The 21,786-nt window shown below is 37.0% G+C and overlaps 1 protein-coding gene across 1 annotated transcript in view; it reads right to left on the bottom strand.

The window, feature by feature from the left end:
• Window positions 1-21,786, bottom strand: part of LOC129719935 (motor neuron and pancreas homeobox 1-like) — a 686,641-nt gene that overhangs the window by 169,096 nt on the left and 495,759 nt on the right. The window contains exon 3 of the mRNA XM_055671347.1: window positions 9,403-9,557. Within this exon, the coding sequence (XP_055527322.1) occupies window positions 9,403-9,557 (155 nt within the window). The remainder of the gene's footprint in view (window positions 1-9,402; window positions 9,558-21,786) is intronic.

Below are 21,786 nucleotides of genomic sequence, written 5' to 3'. Positions count from 1 at the left end.
GGTTTCTGAAAAACAGCTAAAAATGGACGATTTCCACCCAATATAATAATATCCGGGTAACGAAAGATACACAGGAGCTAAATTCGACCACAGATACCATTTTGAATTCTAAGATGCCGACTTCCGGTTTCGTAAAAACAGCGGCAAATGACCAAATACCACCCAATATGGATATGTTCGGAATCGTAATGATGCACTGGAGCCACAAACCGACTTCAGACACCATTATGAATTGTAGGATGGCAATTTGTGGTTTCTGGAAAACAGCCAAAAATGGCCAATTTCCGTAATTAACATGAGTATCTCCAGATCAAGAATGATACACAGCAGCTGAAATCGACCACAGACCCCATTTTGGATCCTAGGTTGGCGACTTCCGGTTCCTGGGAAACAGCGGAAAATTATCGAATTAAACCCAATATGGGTGTTTCTTCAACCAGAATCGCTCGGAGGCCAGAAATTATCTTAAATACCATTTTGAAATCCAAGATGGCGACTTTCGGTTTGTGAAAAACAGCCTAAAATAACCAAATACCATCCAATATGAGTATCTCTGGAACCAGAATGATGCAATGAGCTAACAATTGACCTCAGGCACCATTTTGAATCACTAAATGGCAACTTATAGGAAACAGCAAAACAAATAATACTCAACATGGATATTTCCGTAATCGAGTTGATGCATAGAAACCAAGCATTGACCCTTGACACCATTTTGAATTCAAAGACGACCACTGTTAGTTTCTGGAAAACAACCAAAATAACTAAATACCTCCCAATATGAGTTTTTCCAGTGTCAGATTGATGCCAGAAAATTTGCTGAAAATGACCGAATACCACCCAATATGAATATATTCAGAATTAAGGGCGATGTACAGAAGCCAAAAGTCGAGGATGTTGTCATTTCGATAAAACTAATCATTTCAAACGATTTTTCTTTTGATTTTGATCATATCCTATGGCCGATTCGTCGTGCATTTGCAGTCTTTAAACACATCGCAAGGAATCAATGAATTTAGAACGTTCAAATAGTACAACACCACATTTAAATTATGTTGAGACCACATATATCAATCAAAGCAGGCATAGTTTGAAAAAGCCTTTGAATTTCTTTCCTTTCCATAACTTTTGAGCCACATATCAAATTGTTATGAAGTTTGTTATTTGTAAATTTAAGAGATGACTCGTTCGTATGACACTAGTTATGTTCAAATAAGTCATGTAATCTTTGAAATAATAGACTTTCGTTGTTTTATTAACAATTTAATACATAACGGTGGCTTGAGTTCAATTATAATCAAATGAAATGGGAACGTATAGGGCAGCCAAACTTTTAAACCACGTGTTCAATCATAATTCATCAGTTAACCCTTAACTAGACCACCATTTGATAATGTATTTTCTGAGATAATGAAGTTTCGCGATTTTCACATTTGGGTACTTTACAGACAAAGTTACAGTCCGATCACAGTAAAATTCAATAGGGTGTTACGAGGCAGCTAGACTTATTAGTTGACACAAATTTTTTGGAAATCGGGTCAGCCATCTCTGAGAAAAGTGAGTGAGTTCAAGTAGTCTTCGGAATATGTTCCTTTTCATAGCTGGATTTCACATTTTTAAACATAACAGGCAAAGTAATAGTCTGATTGCAAAACAAATCAATAGCGTCTTATGGGGCAACTAGGCCTTCCATTTGACACTGATTTTATGAAAATCGGTTCAGCTTTTTTTGTGAAACATGAGTGAGATTAAGTAGTCTTCAGAACACGTTTCTTGTCATAACTTTTGAACCACAAGTTTAATCTTTATGAATTTCAAAATTTAATGATATTTCAGGTAGCCCGTTCATTTGAAATCAATTTTGTTCAAATCGGTTGTGTAGTTTCCGAGGTAATGATGTTTTATGATTTTTACATTTTGATACATTACCTCTAAACTAAAAATCCGATTACAATGAAATTACATAGAGTCTTATGAGACAACGAGACCTTTCATTTGCAATTAATTTCATGAAAATCGGTCCAGCCATCTCTGAGAAAAGTGAATGAGAATAAAAATCTTCACATACACACACACACACACACACACACACACACACACACACACACACATACACACACACACATACAGAAAATGCTCAGCTCGACGAGCTGAGTCGAGTGATATATGCCATTCGGCCCTTTGGAGCACGTTTATACTTTCGGTTTTGCAAGTGATTGCTATACCTTTCTAGGAGAACGGCAACAACGAAAGTCTATTATCTCAAAGATTACATGACTTATTTGAACATAACTAGTGTCATACGAACGAGTCAACTCTCAAACGTACAAATAACAAACTTCATAACATTTTTTTTTCTTCATCTAAATAACAATTTGATATGTGGCTCAAAAGTTATGGAAAGGAAAGAAATTCAAGACTGTTCAAAACTATACCTGCTTTGATCGATATATGTGGCCTCAACATAATTTTTTTTTCTTTATTAGAGATGATTTCAGCTTTTGGTTGGTTCGCCTCTAGATCAACATAATTTAAATGCGATGTGTTTAAAGTCTGCAAATGCACGACGAATCGGTCATATGATATGATCAAAGTCAAATAACATATCGTTTGAAATGATTGGTTTTATCGACATGACAACTTCCTCGACATTTGGCTTTTGTACATCGCCTTAATTCTGAATGTATTCATGTTGGGTGGTATTCGGTCATTTTCAGCAGATTTTCTGGAATCAATCTGACACCGGAAATACCCATATTGGGAGGTATTTAGTTATTTTGGTTGTTTTCCAGAAACTACAAGTGGTCGTCTCTAAATTCAAAATGGTGTCCAGGGTCAATGTTTGTTTTCTATGCATCATCTCGATTACGGAAATATCCATATTGAGTATTATTTGGTCATTTTCGACTGTTTCCTATATGGATCAGACACACAGACAGACAGACAGATCGGACTGCATTTTTATATGTTTAGATTACAACATCAATTTTTGAGAACCTAAAGGGTGAATATACATTTATTGCATTAAAGCGTTCATGTAAATCTATTTTTACAAATAATAGGTTTGAATGAGAAAGGCTGGGTCTGACCGCTAGGTGGATTAATTTAGGTTTTTTAGTTACATTTTACATGAAAACGTACTAAAGAAGCTTACGTTTTTGTTAAAGACCACACACCTCCAGGGCTTTTCCTTACAAATTTATAGCACATTGCAGCATATTTTTTCGATAACTTTAACAACGTATAGAATAAAGATTAGGTGGATTGGGACAGATGAAACTTATAACAGTTCTGAGCACTCAAGCTGAACTTCTAGAAACATCATTATTCTACTTGCCCCTTTTTACTTTATACGTTCTTAAAGTCATCGAAAAAAATAAGCTAAAACATGCCATAATTTTGTAAGGGAAAGTCCTGGAGATGTGTGGCCTTCAACAAAAACGTGTGTTTTGTATGCCAATATGCTTCTTTACAACAACGTTTTCCTGTAAAATGTAGCTAACAAAAGTTAAGTGCAAAAAATTAACTTTTAAGTAATTTTTACAGAAAATAGTCTGTAACTCTGTACCCAATGAAGATAGGAATTTTGTTTGTTGAACAAAGATTCATATTTTTGCACGCTCTAAAACTTTTTCGAATTAACCATTCCTCTATCTCTTAACACAAAAAAGTTATTATTTTGTATATGAACCTGAAAACCTACTGTAACATATGCTCGCCGTACTGTAACATGGGTGGATTGAGACAAATGGAACCTTATGGAGTGTATAGTACTTCAGCTCAACCTCAAGGAAAAGTATCGACATCATGATTCCACTTGCCCGTTTATAACCTATACGTTCTTAAATTTATTGAAAAAAAAAAGCTAAAATATTATATAACTTTGTAAGGAAAAGTCCTGAAGATATATGACCTTCGGCAAAAATATGTTTTGTGTACCCTAACAACTCCTTCGAACAATACTTTCGTGTAAAATGCAACTAACAAAAGTTAAGTACATAAAATTAACTATAAAGTAAGTTTTATGTAATATACTTCATAACTTTGTACCAAAAGAAGCTGGAATTTTCATTTATTCAACAAAGTTTCATATTTTTGAATCTTATACAACTTTGCTGAATAAACTATTCTTCTATTTAAGTGATAGAAAGTTTTTTTTAATTTTATTATAGTAAACTTTTCATACTTTTTGACAACTTGCGATTATGCGGGTCATTCATACAAACAATTGTTACGAAGACTTTATTAAGCTAGGATGAAGGTGAAAGGCGCTATGGAATTAAGTTCCACTTTTTGCCTTATGTGACCACTGTGCGGCGCCGTTAGTGGTCTAAAAAAATCGGGCCATTGAATGATGCAACTTAAGAAGGAATTACCACTCGCAGTCGTTCTTTCAGTTGATTCATTGTGCATATTGAGTAGCTCTGACCCATTATGGAGTAGCAACCATTGATATGTACAGTCAAAACTAAGCTAAGCGAACAAAATATTGTGCGTTTTAACTAACTCTGATCTTTTTCTGCCGAAAAACCTTACAAAACTTGTTATAATTTGTAAAAACCAGCAAGCAATTTCGATATTTTAACTATTATTAGTTTAGAACACATGTTGATACAAAAATTCCGTAACAAAATAACAAGATTTGTTATAATCCTGATATTTTTGATTGATCGGGATGTCTACCAAAAGATTGAAAACTTACCTTTTTAAGCATATGAGTTCAAGCTTCTAGATAAGGCTTGTAAATGGTTACGATAGAACAACTTTTCACCGCGATAATCGGCTTCTCTTCTTTCTAGCGGTGACCAGGCTCGCTGTCTAAATACATTCTTGAACAAACATGTCAAAAGAGTACTCGCCACCACGACGGTTTTTCCTTAAACGTATTTTGACATTTTTTGCAGAAATGAGATATACGCACATTGTATGCGGAGATTCTGGAAATTACTTATATCGTTGATCTCGTATAAATATTTTCCAACATAAATAGGGGTCGTCCCATACGAAGTGTCCATACCACTTGGACACGACCATCACGGATTAGGCTTAAAGTTGGGGGAATTATTCATCTAGGTTCACTTCGAAAAAATTCCAATTTTGGTATCGATTCGAATACCCCCCGCTCTGTGGGACCCCCTCTTTGTTGCAAAGTCAGGCGTTTCTTGTTAAAAATCTCTTTATTCTTTTTTTTACACTTCCTATACGTAAGATTTCCGCAACATACTGATAGATGATTTTTGAAGAGAATTCACTAAGAAATCCAGAAAAATATAATTTTTTGACCGGAAGTCAGGTAGCCTATTTTTGTATTCGAAAACTAAATTTACATTTTCGGCAAATGCAGCCAATTTTATTTTGAATTTGATAATTTAATCGTGTTTCTTGGAAAATTTCACGTAAAAAACAACTATTACCCCGGGGTAATATGAGTCAATCTCGAGATATACCATTTTTACCAAACAAGTTTGGAATTCCTCCATTTTATGACAAACAATCATAATTATTGGCAAATGTCTGTTAACTTTCTAGCCCAAAAAAGGAATCCAACATTATTTTTCTTTTTCGCAGCAGTGTTGCCATTTTTTCTCTCAAATATTTAAATTATTTTGCCTTGAAACACTATTCGCTCCTCTTATCCTACGTAGTACGAAGTTTTCTTGCACACGCGCACGACTCTATTCTTCATGGCGCTTGCAAAAAAACGTTGGTGGCTCCAGCCGCATCACGAAAGCGGGAATAAATCATACAGTACTTTTATATTTCTCAGCAAACTCATTCAAAGAGATATTTCTGAAAACGTTCTAAGTTTAACCCAGGTAACTTTGCTTGTTCTACAGTTATCAACTTGGTGTTAGAATAGCGCTTTCATTGTTTTTGATTGGGAACCTACGAGGTGAACGAAAAACAAACATATGCAATTTACATGTTCTGAAATACTTAAACCACGCTTGGTGGAATGGTCACCATAGATACGCGGCATTAGGCGGCATCTTGGTTTACAATATTAGTATTTCACCTGGTTGAATCATTGAAGAGGGTAAAAATGAGGTTTTTTGTTATGAACCAATGAACCAAATACAGCAGAAAGTCGTGGACTAGTGAAACCACCAGCGTTTGAAGTTTCTATTGTTATACTTTGATATGCTGACTACCGAATCTGCATCTAACTGCCCCTAAGGAAGATACAAAGGTTTAAAATACGGAGAAAAAAATTAAAAAATAGTCCATAGCTCATAGTTTTTCAAACATTACGAATATAGTATCTGTATATTGATGCTACTAACAACTTTGTAGAACATAGTGAAGGCCTAGGAAACAGAAAAAAATATGTTCCGTTGAAAAATGTGTTCTGACTGGTTTACTTTTAATAAAAACTCCTTTAGTCAATTTGAGTAAGAGATACGAATTTTGTGTTTTCGACAAAGTTGGTTGTATTGGTTTTACCTATAACTTTAGCAAAGACATCGACCCTGTATCTCGATGAAACAAAGAAATAAATAAAAATTAATTGTATCAATTGACCGCGGAAAAAACTCTGGCAAGACTGCTGCAAGAAAGGGCAAATATTTTTGGATTGCTTTATAACCGAGTTTTTTTAATTACGTTTTGTTGTTTAGACATTTTCCAAAATATATGATTGTTTAATATAAAATGAAGAAATTCAAAACTGGTTTCGTAAATATGGTACATCTCGAGATTGGCTCATATTACCTCGGGGTGATATTTGTTTCTTTCGTGGAATTTTCAAGGAACACGACGAAATTATCAAATTTCAAAATAAAACAGGCTGCATTTGCCGACAAATATAAATTTAATTTTCAAATACAGAAACAATCTATCTGGCAACACTCCCGGTCAAAAATTATATTTTTTCTGTGTTCCTTGGTTTATTTTGATCAAAAATCATCTATCAGTATTTTGCGAACGTCTTACGTCTATGAATTGTAAAAAAAAGAAAAAAGAGATTTTAAACAAAAATGGCTTGACTTTGCAACAAGGGGGGGGGGGTCCCCACAGAGCGGGGGGTATTCCAATCGATACCAAAATTTGGATTTTTTCAATGTGAACCTAGATGAATAATTCTCCCAATTTTGAGAAAAATCCATGATGGTCTATACTAAGTTGATGTTTTTTCGTGGCCACTTCGTATGAAATGCCCATACAACGAAATAGACAGAAAGAGGTCAAAGTAACAACGCCAAACGAAGATGCACTCTGTCATCTCTTCAATGTGCGAGTGTCCACTTAACAACTGTTCTTATATGGGAGACGACGGTTGTTCTACATTTACGAGCGGAAAATACTGCGACGCACGCTAAGGAATTCAAATGAAAGTGTTGACTGTTTAAAAGCCTGTCTTGATTGTTCGAACTCAAACACGGTTCTTTCGAGATTTAATGAACTACTTAAACACATGGTGTTATGACCCTTTTTCCTCGCCCCTCCTCCCGGTAGCTACGGGCCACGATGGGGCATTATGAGGTTTTGTCCGTTGGCGCGACAAAACCTCATAATTCCTTAACAGTTTTTTCCACAGTGTTTATATCTTCGGCAATATTGTTCACCATAAAAACATCTTTTTGAAAAATGTATTTAGGCAGCTTTAATTTTTTTCCTACAGATTGCGCTGACATCTATCTTCTGGATAAATGGTGCTAGCCATTTTGTGTCTTCGGGACAGTTGTTTATATCATCAATTGACATAAAGTTGTCGAACATATTACAACTGTAGGACGGACCGTTAACGAGATAAAATTATTTCAGTAAAGAATCATAGCTGGGACTTAAGTACACATGTTTCAATTTCAGATACATTCGAGCTTTCGAGTCATCATGGAATGAATTATTGGAAGTTTGTAGTTGGCTTTGTATAGTTTTTTGCCAACCCATGATGTGTCATCATTTTGGAGAAAGAATATAAAATATAATTCTAATGTTATTTTTTGTGACAAAATATTTCAAATAGGAACATTGTTCAATTAAAGATTAGTTGGTCATGTTTTCTTTTTAAGAGCTCCTCTTGTTATATTTTATTCCATTTGACATGGATACTAAACGCTTACTTTTGTTTAAAACACTGTTCACCCTATAACAAACTGTTTCCTAGTACAAATAATTATTTCTGAGGGGTCTTCATGCTACTCGAAGTCAGTTTTGAAAGACCCCCGAACACAATTATGGTCGTGTTGCATACACCGGCATTCAGCAAAGCCTATTGTAGGAAAAACATCGATACGGACACTGCTGACTAACGATTTTTTACATGAATTGGCATGAAAACAATCGTTGCGAAAACTCGAATTACTCGGTAAGTCGCTACTAGTAGCAGCTGATTTTTGGTTTAGTACTAGCCAATACCATGTATTTTAGTACAATAATAGTGTCTTAGCAGAACAACGTAGAACTTTATGTTTTTCATATTGCCGAAAATGAGGAAAATTTACAAAAAAAATTGTATTACATACTATGCCTCCTACAAACCTATTTTCAACAAAACTGTCTGAATATCACATTACCTATTAATTTATACTCTATTTTATGAGGATCATATGGTCGGCGTGCGACCAGACCGAACCAAGCGTCATTTTTTTAAAAATTGAGTTTTTAACACCAGTGGATGCTAAATTTGATAATCTATCTTTCATGATAAAACGAAGCCATTTGAACAGTTTATAATGGTATTATAACAAAATTTCTTTGCAGCAGTTTGCAGGAAACATACGGGGTGGTTAAACTTTGATCGCCGATTACTCGAAATTAAGTTTTTGGCGCTTGGTTCGGTCTGGTCGCACGCCGACCATATGAGTTAGCTAATTAATTTCTAAGTATTTGCATGCCCTACTGGAAAATATCTGTGAACATTTTTTTTTTTTCATTTTACAAGCCTTGTAAATCCTCATTTTCACAATATGATGATTTCATGATTTCCAGTCGATAACATGTCTACTGCAAGAAGAAAATAAAATGAGGCATGAAAACTAAATTTCGTTTTTTTGAGTTATGTCGCGACTTTTCTGGGTTCTGCCCCACAGTGCGGGCCTGGCAATCTATGAAAGTATGTTGAATCAACTAAGAATTCCAATACCTTTAGTGTTCAGAATTAATGAGATAAGGAAAAAAAGGCGAGTCGAAGTTCACCGTATAGCTAATTGACAACTGAATGAATTATTATTATTATTACTGAGACAACATTTTGATAACTAAAGAGCAAACATCAAAATTAAATAAATTAAGCATCTGCACGCACACACATACAAATAAAAACTATTCAGGTTTTGAAAAGTACAATTAAAAAGCAGACGAAATTTTGATAAAAACACACTTCACATAAAGTTTAGAGTAGTAAAATCTTAGTGACTCGCAGTAACTTTCACGTTACGAAAATAATACCAAGAATATTACCTGTGTTTCCGACAATAATAAGTTGTTTGCCACCTCATATCGCTTTGGGCGAGATAAATATTTGCTAACTTTAAACTGCTTTTCTAATTCCAATAGTTGTTGTGATGTAAAAGCTGTGCGAGGTCTTCGATTTTTTCCATAAAGTGTATGTTGGCCTGAAAAGACAGTATAACAGATTTTATTGTGTTTAAGGGGTTATATACCTTTTTGGTCGTGAAAAATGAGAGAAGTTTGAATCTATTTTTAAGTGCATAGCACCATTTTCATTGCATCAAAGGGGTATTTTTCTGAAAGAACAGTTTATCAACAACAAAAAAATACGTTTCATTTTGAGCTATACCAATTATTACTGGAGTAATGGTCGTTTCCCCGAAACGCTATTTTTTGCAGAAGCTTGCGGTGATCCTGATAGAGACTCAGCGGGTCAACCGAAATAAAAAAACTCATATTATTTCATTAGTTTAGAAGTGTGCCGGGTCCTTGAAAGATCGCTTTTATGAGTATTTTGTTTTCATTGCAAATGGGAACGTTTTTCCCAAAAAATGCACGTTTTGAGCGCTAAAAATTGCATTAAAAATTTTTTTTGCGGCAAAATGTAACTGTTTCAAAAAGCGATCGTTCAAGGACCGGCGAATTTAATAACGAAAATTTAAAAAAAAAGATGAAAGAAATCGGTTCAGAAGTTTTCCCGCAATCAGGATCACGGCAAAGTCATTTTTCGGAAAACACTATTCCGAGGTAATCGCCTGTAAAGTTTCAAGTTTAGCTTATGCGGCCGTGGCGAGGCGCGCTGCAAATCGCTCTAACTTTCTTCCTATTGCTCAGATCTTTATGAAAATTTGTGAAAATGTTCTCAAGGTGTTATATTTGAAGATAATACAATAAATTTTCTTCGGTTTTTTGAAAACTAAAAAGGTATATAACCCCTTAACTCAGACTTCGGATCGATCCAAGCATAAACGTATGTATCTGTGTTAGAGCAGGACAAAGGGTGATTATTTCTTTATTTATTTCCTCTATTCTAGAAAATCTATAACGAGCGTCTTAGCAGAGTGATTGAGATCAATCAAAGAAATAGTTATCGGTTTCCGTTATACTCTACTAAATTTGGTAAAAAAAAATTTAGTAGAGTATAACGGAAACCGATAACTATTTCTTTGATTGATCTATTTCCTCTATATTCCTAGGTTTTAGGCCCTATATCCACACTTAATATTAAAATACAAAATTAAAATACAGGACGAAGGGTGATTAGTATTGTGTAGAACCGTCTTATTGGAACTTAAATCAGATTTCGTATGGATCCGAACTTAAACGTATGTATCTGTGTTAGAGCAGGACGAAGGGTAATTAGTGTTGTGTAGAACCGTCTTATTGAAACACAACACAATTCTGATAGTTATTCACTTTCTGTGTTTTATTTTTATTACAGCTCTTTTACATCCACTCACTTTCCTTCCCTTGCCATTTGTCTTTTTTCTATTCATCGTAATTCTTCATTCAGATATATTCACTTGTTTGTCAATCGTCTATATTTGTATATTTATATTAGTAGCTTGAATCTACAACCCCCTCTCCCTCCTTAACCATATTATATTTAATGTAGTATGAGGTCCATCACCATAGGCTCCACAATTGCTCCAATAGGTCTATCATTTTGAACATCTTTTCCTTCTACTGACTGTTGTAACCCATTTTCGTTTCCCCTTTTAATCTGGTTCATTGGATTGTCCAAACTTTATAAGATGCGCATTTTTTCGTCGAAATTTATTTCCAGATTCCTTCGATTGTTTGATCGCATTTAAGGTGAATCCTCACTGAATCCAAAAATGGCTGACTTCGAATTTTTGAAAGCACAAGACTCAGAAATAGTTATTGCGTTCCCTGTGAAAATTCTATTTTATGTTTGCTGTGGTGAAGCAAACATAAAATAGAATTTTCTTAGGGAAAGCAATGAGTATTTCCGAGTCATGTGCTTTTGAAAATTCGAAGTGGTGACTCGAAGTCGGCCATTTTTGGATTCAATGAGATTTCACCGTAAACCTTGCTTCTTCAACATTTCAAATTCTTTTGGTGAGAAGCTTGCATCTAATTTATTAATTTTTTTGAACATTTTGTAAAAAGTTGATCCCCTACTTCAATGTCAATTTTTCCAGCCTTTCTCATCATATCTGTGTACATTTCACCTCTTGCTTTCGCAGTTATGTCCCGATCTCTAAGCTCTCCATCTTCCATTTTCACTATTGGTATATGTGACAGATTTGAACGTATTTTTCGACCAAACATTAATTCTTCAGGCGAATGAGAACCACCTCGTGTGCCAACAGTTGAAGGAGGCTTTCTTCGAAAGCAGGTAGCCAACCACGGCTAGTTGGTAAATCTGACCGCCTGTACTTTCTAAAACCATACGCTGTTCATGCTGTGTTTTTGACGTAGGACTACGTTTAACCGCACTATATCGAGATACATTCTGCGGAAACTAAAACCAAGGTGTAACGTTGGAATGAAAGATTTCAAACGGTAATATTGATGTAACCACATGATGGATTACAATAATCAATATGTCATTGGATTGATAAAATGATGGACAAATTTGTAATTCTCCAGTTATCATTATCACTTCATTGTTAAACAGTGAAAATTTCATGAAAGTTTCAAGGTCGAATTTTCACGAACCAAAGTACCAATCACATGCGAGCACGCCTGGCACAGACTTCATGAGTAGACACAAACTGCCTGCTGTGATATCCTGTATAGCAGCGGCAAAAAAAGTTTGACAGAATCTCCCCGTCCCAATAGGTCAACTTATCTTCGCTTCCATGAGCCTAGACTATTTTGAAAGTGAAGCTTTTTCGGAAAGTTCGTAACCACCTCAACTATCAGACGGTTTTACGTTTTGTTGTTAGAATGTTATTAAAACTCATGTCTTGAAGGAAAACATGCTGGCACAGGCAACAGTACTGCACTGAGCAATATATGAATAGAGCGCTGGTCACTTGTTGTTTATCAGTGCAGTAGAACTCGATATTCTTTTGTGTGCAGCCAAGCCAAGTGAAGACTACATTGCCGCTGTCGAGGCACAGTGGGGCATGTTGGGTTAACGCGTAGGAATCGTTTTGCGATCTGGAACACAATCGAATTGCCGTTCGAATTGTCTTCTTTTTCTTCTTGTTACAATATGATTTTTCGGGTGCCGCAAAATACACTGCGCCACCGGGGACAACAAAATTCTGTACGTGTCGGTAGAGGCAGATAGCAGGGTATATAAATTAGGTTCATTGTACAGATGAAATGCGTTGTTTATTTTTGAACTTTACCCTCTGTTTTCCTCTAGTCCTTTTTTAATTTTCTGTGAATATACATTTTTGTTCAAAAACTGTTATTCTTTGTCGTTATTTTTCCACGAACTTGTATTTGCAGGAAAATTTTATTTTGTGACATATTTACCGCTTGGTGATCGGAGAGTGAGCCATCGTTCACAAAACAAATAAATATTGTTTAATTTCTACTAAATCATACTCAATTTAGGTCTGTATAGAAGCTTGCGTTTTTGCGTATTGAAGAAAATTGACTGTATTTAAATGAGAGGTATTCATTCATCAATGTTAAAGAGAAAATTTTTTCTTCTAAAAAGGAGTGCTGCAAATAAAAATTCAAAATACAGACCTCGTTCGATTTTGCTAAACACGACACGGCAGAATTTTCCTTTTGCCAAGATTGAACCATGCCAAAAATGAACGGTTCTCTTTTCGTGATTTTTTTATAGATATTTCCACCAATGAACTAGTTTTAGTTCCAAGTCGTTTGAGGTGTCGCTTGATGAATTGAGGCTAACGACCTAGATACTTGATATTACTACCCGAGTAATTAGAGGCTTAGTACTGCTTAGATCATGATGCCTCGCAACCAGTAACCAGCGTAATTGCTGTGAAATGTTCTATCCCAAGCACTCTCATACAACTAGAAGATAGTAATATGCTCGAACAAATTGCTGTCAAACTTTCCCTCCCGACCAGATCTGTTTTTTTTTGTGCGGAATCTACTTGAGACCAAATAGCGATCCTAGTCGTTACGCCGCCCATTCTAACTGTGTGCAGCAAATCATCACAAAAACAACCAGCGGTGATTCAGTGATAGTAGTTGATGACTTCAATCTTCCTCGCTTGACTTTGTCTTACGACAACGACGTGGACTCATACTTACCAACCAATGCATCCTCTGAACAAGCGCTCATTTTCACCGAAAACATGATTGCTTGTGGGCTGCAGCAAATTTGTGACGTACCTAACAGCCACGGTAGGCTACTAGACTTGGCATTTGTAAGCAATAGCAGCGAAATAGAGCTGATCGGAATTCCATTCACATTGCTACCCTGTGATCAGCACCAAAAGCCGTTCGTCCTACGCTTGCCAATGTCATTATCATCAAATCACTTCGTAAACCCAGGGAACCAAAGTCTCGACTTTAACCGATGCAATTTTGACGCAATTATTTCAGAGCTCAGGTTGCAGAACTGGGATGCGATCTTTCACGAAGCTCATACTGACACTGCCGTTACTACCTTCTACGACGTGCTATTTAATATAATAACCAGAAACACACCTTTTCGCACAACTCGCATCCGACGCTCTTACAATCATCCGTGGTGGAACGACACACTCAGGCACAAACGTAACGTTCTACGCAAAGCACGTCGTCGGTTCATGCGCCATCGTACCGCAGAAAACAGACTCACCCTTCGCATGCTAGAGACAGATTATGATGAGTGCCTACATTCTGCTTATCGGGATTATATTTTTCGAATCGAAAGCGAGGCTAAGGCGGATCCATCCTCTTTCTAGCGCCACTTCAAAAACAGGAAAGGTACACAGTCGATCCCGACAGTGATGACTTACGACGGCACAACCAGTAACGACATTGATGCTTCGGTCGAACTTTTTGCTACGTCCGACATTCACTACTGCCGAGGTTACCACCGCGCTGAAATCTGTAGACCCGTCAAAGGGCCCTGGTCCGGACAAACTACCTCCTGCTTTCATTCAGCGATGCGCAGAGACACTCGCGTTACCGATATGCCACATTTTCAACCTGTCTTTACAAGAAAGTACTTTCCCTAGCGCATGGAAATTGTCTGCCGTGACGCCCATCCACAAAACCGGCAACGCACACGACGTTATGAACTACCGACCAATCTCGATTCTCTGTTATCTTGCAAAAATACTCGAGCTGTTGATTCACGATGGGATGTACGCAGCCGCTAAACCTATAATATCGCAATATCAACATGGTTTTGTTAAAAACCGCTCTACAACCACGAACCTCATGGTTTATGCTAGCATGCTTAACACTTATTTGGAAAAAAACATTGCCAAGTGGATAGCGTCTACCTAGATTTAGCCAAAGCTCTTGATAAGGTGCCCCACGAACTAACACTAAGAAAGCTAGAAAAGTTAGGTTTCCCTAGCTGGCTCATCTTGTGGCTCCGCTCCTACTTATAGGACAGATCGGCTGTAGTGAAATTTAATTCCGCAGAGTCAGCTCGGTTTTCGACACCTTCTAGTGTACCACATGGCAGCCACCTCGGCCCTTTAATCTTTGTTTTGTTTGTGAACAACTTGAGCCACTTAATTTTTATCACCTCATGAACGCCGACGATTTGAAGGTTTACCGAGTCATCAGCTCATTGGTCGATCGTGCCGCTTTACAGCAAGACATCGACAATATAGTGTTCTGGTGTAAATTGAATGGCATGGAGATGAACGCGACGAAGTGTGAAATAATCAGCTTCACCAGAGCGCGGACGCAGCAGCACTGCGAGAACAGAGTGACTGGTTTCAACCTAGAACGTGTTACTTCGATACAGGACTTAGGAGTTACCATGAACAGTAAGCCGTGTATTAACGACCATATCACAGCAACAACATGTAAAGCTTTCGCTCTGCTCGGTTTCATCCGCCGAAATGCTCGCGACTTCAGCGATGTGTATGCTCTTAAAACACTCTATTGCTCGATTGTGCGAAGCGTTCTTGAATACGCTGTTCAAATATGGTCACCCCATCAAGAAGCCCAAATCGTTCGCATGGAAAGGATTCAACGGTGTTTTCTTCGCTTCGCTCTACGACGATTACCTTGGGTTGAACCTCGAAGATTACCTTCGTATGATCAGCGATGCCGATTGATTAGATTAGAACCCTTGCACCAGAGACGCACATTCTTGCAACGCATGTTTGCTTTCGATATACTATATTGTATATATTGCCCTGACCTACTACAGCAGGTAAACATCTACGTGCCAGCGCATCGATCACGCTCACGCTCACTGATCTGGACAAATAGACATATTACAGTATTCGGACAAAACCAACCGCTGGAGAAATGTTTTAATTTACTAAATAATAGTTACGTTTTTGACTTTTATATAACCAGACAATGTTTTAAAATTAGTATAAGATATAATAACTAGTTAAGGTCAGTCTGTACAGCTTGAACTGAAGACGAAGTGAAATAAATAAATAAATTATATTACCGGCACATGTTCCGGTCATATCCCAGGAACGTTTTACCGATTCCGGTCATCCGTTTCGGCAGAACCAAAATACCTTTCTTTTGGAAGATGTTCAGCTTAAATTGGTTGAAATAATCAAGAAAACTAAGAAATGTGATTAGACATAATCGCTCGTTTTTGGCACGTGTGTGCCAAAATCGAACCGTGCCAAAAGTAAAACGAGCTTAAATCAAACAGAGCCTCAGAGGGAAATATAAAACTATTGTAGTCCTACGTCAACTATGCCTACTATTTTGAGTGTCTAATCTTCGACCAATCGTAAACTTTCCGTGGAAATTATAAATAAATTTGATTGCGCCGCGTATTTTTAACGCAGTAGCCGTTTTTTCAATTTTAAACGAATAGTCAGTTGACAAACTGGTGTTCAATTTGGCTAATGTACAAACGGTGTGAATTATATCGTGCTCGTTGGTGATGAAAATGGTTTTAAATTTCATAAAACAACACGGAAGCACAAGTGAGGACGAAAAGGATGACGAGACAATTGTTTCGTGCAACAATATTACAATATAATGAAAATATTACTCCTCATGATAATCTCACAATCCACTTCCTTTTTTTTTCTCATCAAATTCAAAATGAAATCTGAATCATCTCTTTAATATTACTTCTAATCAAAAAGCTAAATAGCATTTTAAGAATGTAAAGATTTATGACAGAAGGAAACAGTCACATGTTTTAATTATTGGGTTTCGCAGCACAGCAAATAAATTCTTGTTGCATCAAATATTCTTCATAAAAAAGTCAAATTTGATGCAAGGGACTTACGATCACTCACCAAAAACCACCAGGCCACAACACATTTTCGAAAGTTAGACTAGACAAAGTACAGTAATAATACACTGGTTTGTGAATATGTCACAGGTAGAAACATATTGGATATTAGCCACCTTCTCAATTATTTTGAAGATTAACCAAGATTGTTTCACATTTGCTGCCTTCCCAAATGCATTTTTAGGCAATCGACTTCCGCAGGGACCTTGTTGAGGGTGTTTACGACCACGAGAAACTGTTTTCTCGATTTTAGTAAAAATTGTATATTAGCCAATTTTTAAATTATGGGCAGTATAGTCAATGAAAAAATACTGACTCTAGCTGGTATTATTTCAGAATTAGTTCAAACTATTAGGAACTTTTCATTATAGCACCCGCCATTATGGTGCGTGAAAAGCTGAATACAAAATCAAGGCGAAGTCAACCCAAAGCCATAGTAACAAACACGTATATTTTTAAAACAATTCATTGTTGTAGTATCAATAAAATACTATAAAACCAGTTTGAACACTAACACGTTGATAAAAGTCAAAATAGTAGTTCAAAGCGTGGTCCAAATATATTTGCTGTAGTGAACATACTTCGGCCATGCCAAGTTTTGACAGCTCCTTGTTTACCATTCGGCTGTTGCGGGCTGAACGCAAAAGAATCTTGTATCAGTTTACATGTAATTATTTCGCAATTTATTACATTTAACGATATGAAACTGGCTGAGAATGTCTATAAAACCGCTATAATTCTGGGGTTTTCATGATCCCTAAAATTGCGAAAAATTCGCGGCAGAAGGATGTCCTCCACAAATCCAAAATTTCTGCTCTATAAAGATCGATGATGATCAAAAATATAATTAGTCCGAAATACTTCCACACACGGTTCTAAGTATGAAAGTATGCCAAAATATAGACTTGGTGGTCAAAAACATGTTTTGGTACTTCGAACAACTTTAGATTTTATGTAAAAATAGACAATAAGCTTCTACTGCGGGAAGAGGAACTTTGGAACGGTCAAAGATTCACTATTTTACCGATTAGAAAAATGCAATCTTCAAAATCTAAATGCATGTAACATCAATCCGACTTCTAAGATATTTAGCATACAAAAAATTCGATTCCCTGAGCATTTTTCTATTGATAAAAAAGTGGAATTTTGACTGCTTTTAGGATCCACTTTCCAAAATCATATTAAGCTCAAATTATGCATTGAAACTTTTTTCGAGAAGGTAGAACTTTCGAGCCCAATTGCATGAAAGTAAATTTTAATTGGCACACACAAAAAAAAATTGATTGCTTATCGAACACACGAACATTATAGAATTTAAGCTTAGAAGGATAATAACAAGCGGAAACTATATTATTTTTATCTAGGGTTAGAAGTATTTGAAATTAGGAAAGAAGTCAAAAAAACCAATTATTAACCAATAACTAACCAGTTTTTTTCCCTTGTAGAAGACTGAACCACTGCGACCATTGTTTGATCTATTGTGGTATGCTTCACCTTACTCTAAGTGCGTACGAGCAGATACACCACTATTTGGCGAGTTGATGTCCTTGCTACATAGCACATTTATCCCATTTGGGCAACGCACTTCGTATGAAGTTTATTACCTCACCAGGACTTTCCTCCAAATTTCGGTAGGCTCTATGTGTTCCTTACCGAAGATACGCAACTGCGTTGTATTAATATTCGGCATTCGCAGAGTAGATGTTCTGAAGTTTCGCTTTCGATGCCACACAGGCGACATTTATCATCATCAAGTTTGCCTATCTTCCTGAGATGATACTTACTCGGACAGTGCCCTGTAATAAGACCTGGGAATGTCCTCAAGTCTTTCTTATTTAACCTGAGCAGCACGAAGCTCTTCTCGCGATTTGGCTCTATGAATCTTTTCGATTGTCGTAATCCGCTTATGACATCCCAGTTTGCTTTGAAGGTCGTTTTCTCCCATTCACCGAGTTCAGCTTTTAGAGCGCTCGAGGAGACTCCACAGAAAGGTTCTGGGCCAACAAAGTTAGTAGATGACCATTGTCTGATTAGTAAGTCGGCCTTCTCGTTTCCTTCGATTCCACAATGACCAGGAACCCAGTATAAGTTAACCTGGTTTTTCATAGCTAACTTTCCGAGCGACAGGATGCATTCCCACACTAGTTTAGAGTGGCAGAAAGGAGAATTCAGGGCTTTAAGTGCTGCCTGACTATCACAGAAAATGCAAATATTTGCGTGTCGATAATTTCTTTCCAGATACGTATTCATGCATTCTATTATCGCGTAAATTTCCGTCTGAAATACTGTTGGCCAGTGTCCCATGGGAAAAAATTTATTAATGCCTGGTCCTGTGAATCCCGCACCCGCGGAACCATTCATTTTAGAACCGTGTGTGTAGAAGCAAAGTGAACCATCCCGAATTGTGGGTTCACCTTGCTGCCAACTTCCTCGTTCTATCTCTACTGTTCTGTAAGGAATTTCGAAATTTGGTTTCCTCTCCAGCCAATCCTCCTTAATATTTATCTGATTATTTATTTGGAAATCTCTCAGTATTCTCAGGTGTCGTGTTAGATCTCCTTCTTTTAGGTTGCACTGTCAATTTTGCCTTAGAGCACTTTTTTCAGGTGGTTCATAGTTGAACCACCTGATGAAGTGGAAGAAGGTTAAGTATTGCATCTAGGGCTCTTGATGGAGTGCTTCTCATAGCTCCACAAATCGATGCACAGGCCAATCTTTGGATTACCTAGCTTAACTTGAGTGGATGTTTCAGTGGTTTTGGGCCACCAAACTAACAAGGCGTAGGTTTTTCTGGGCATGATTATTGTTTTATATATCCAATGTATCATGCTGGATTTGAGACCCCAGCTTTTTCCAATGACTCTGCTGCATACCCATAGGGTGTTTGTGGCCTTGGTAATTGTTTGTTCTATTCGAGTGTTCCAGTTCCAGTTTCTGGTCAAGTATGATTCCCAGATATTTGACTTCAGTGGAAAGCTTTATATCGGTGCCTTCCAATCGCAATTAAGGAATAATGTATTTCCTTTTTCGAGTGAAAGGAACAATAGTTGTTTTGGATTGATTTACACTCAATCCCTCTCGTCTACCCCATTGAGCTGTGAGATTAAGTGCAGTTTGCATTTTATTAGACATAACGCAGTCGTGCTTCCCCCTAACTAAAATCACTACGTCGTCTGCAAAACCTATCACTTCGAAGCCGTTTTCCGATAGGCTCCGAAGAAGATCGTCTACGATCAATGACCATAACAGGGGAGATAATATCCCTCCTTGAGGGCATCTTTTTGTAGTTTTCTTGTTAGGGACGTCCCACCGAGTTTAGCCGTTATTTCGCGACTTATTAGCATGGCATGAATCCACTTTATTGTGTTCCTGTCTGTGCCATGCCTTTCCATGGGTGTTTTCATTGAGTTGTGAGACGCATTATCAAATGCTTCCTCAATATCAAGAAAGGCTGCCAGGGAAATTTCCTTGGCATAGATGGATTTTTCGATTTTTCCCACTAACATATGTAGCGGGTTAGTGGTTAATACGTTGTTTTTGTAAGCAAATTGATATTTGATTAATTGATTGGATTTCATATATACTGTTTTAATATAGTAGACGATTAATTTTTCCATGGTTTTCAAAAAGATGGAAGTTAAACTAATTGGCCTAAACGCTTTCGGGACTGTCCTACCTAGTTTTCTGGCTTTTGGTATGAAAATAACTCTAGTTTGTCTCCAACTAGATGGCATATAATTTAGTATTAGGCTCACCTTACACATCTCCGTAATAATTGGAATAAACAGTTGATTGCTTTTTTGGAGCATAACTGACTGTATTCCATCCATTCCCGGAGACTTGTTTGGTTGGAAAGAGTCTATTGCCCATACAACCTTCGATTGGCTGAATATAAAACAGGCAAGTTCCTGGGATACAGTCCAAGTCGCATGTGAGCTTAGCTGCTCTCCAGTTTGGTCCTGCACTTCATCAGTATCCGAATATAATCCTGGGAAGTGATTTTCCATCATAATTTCCAGTGTTTCCTGAGAATCTGTGGTGTAAGTACCGTCAGTTTTTCTCAATTTGCCTAAACCGTTGGAATGTTCTTTAGACAGGGTTTTTTGCAAACTGGCTGCAGTGGATGTGTTTTCAATACGTTCACAGATTAATTTCCAACTGTTTCTTCTTGATTTTCTTATTTACTTGTTGTATTTTGAATTTTGTATTTTGCATCCTAGTAGCTCCTCTCGCATGGTGAAGATTCTCCTGAATGAAATTAATACTTGGTTTTATGTTCGGATTCTTGGGATTTTCTGCGATTCCCCAGGTCAGATTGACGATCCCTTTTCCTTAGTACCCAATCAGTAATCTTATGCATAGAAGCATCGTCCACTGACAATACTAGCTGAGCGTGTTCGTTTATTGTATTCCGCTTTAGGATCCTTCAGGCGTCAGTGTTGATTTCGTTCTGGCTTTCTACAAGACCAAGAATCGTTTTATTATCATTTACCGCGCTTTTCGGAAAAAAATACGGAGATGATTTCCAGTTTTGGGATGTTGTGTGATTATTTTGACTTAAACTTTAGATTTACAAGTTTCGGTTTCATTTTCTCTCTCCTCTGTTCCATAACCTTCTCGAGGATGGACTGCTCTATCAGTTCTAAGTTTGTTGTGGAGAGTTCATTTCTAAGGTAGTTTCTTGGGAGAATTCCTACCCTAACACATTTCAGTGTTTCCTTATAGGTTGGAGGACAATTAGTTCTGGAGGCTAGTTCTTTTGAAGTCTCCGCTGCTCCTGTCCTTATTGCCTTCAACCTTGTATTAACCGAGAAGCGGCTAGCATTTGAGCGTTGGTAATCCCTTTTCTTTTCGACGTAGAATACGTCTTACGGCAACATATACAGGGACCCAACTTCAATACAGGGATCCAATTTCAAAACCGACAATATCGAGAGCGTCACGAAAATTGTCCAATTTCAAACGTTTTAAACTCAGTCAGTTTCCAACCGATTCCCGTCATTTTTGTAACAATTGATTGGAAAATCATTTAGGCACCCGTCCAA

The sequence above is a fragment of the Wyeomyia smithii genome, chromosome 2 (assembly GCF_029784165.1).
Source record: "Wyeomyia smithii strain HCP4-BCI-WySm-NY-G18 chromosome 2, ASM2978416v1, whole genome shotgun sequence".
Taxonomy (NCBI): domain Eukaryota; kingdom Metazoa; phylum Arthropoda; class Insecta; order Diptera; family Culicidae; genus Wyeomyia; species Wyeomyia smithii.
Note: the sequence above shows the minus strand (reverse complement) of the source record. Positions and strands in the feature narration are given on the sequence as shown.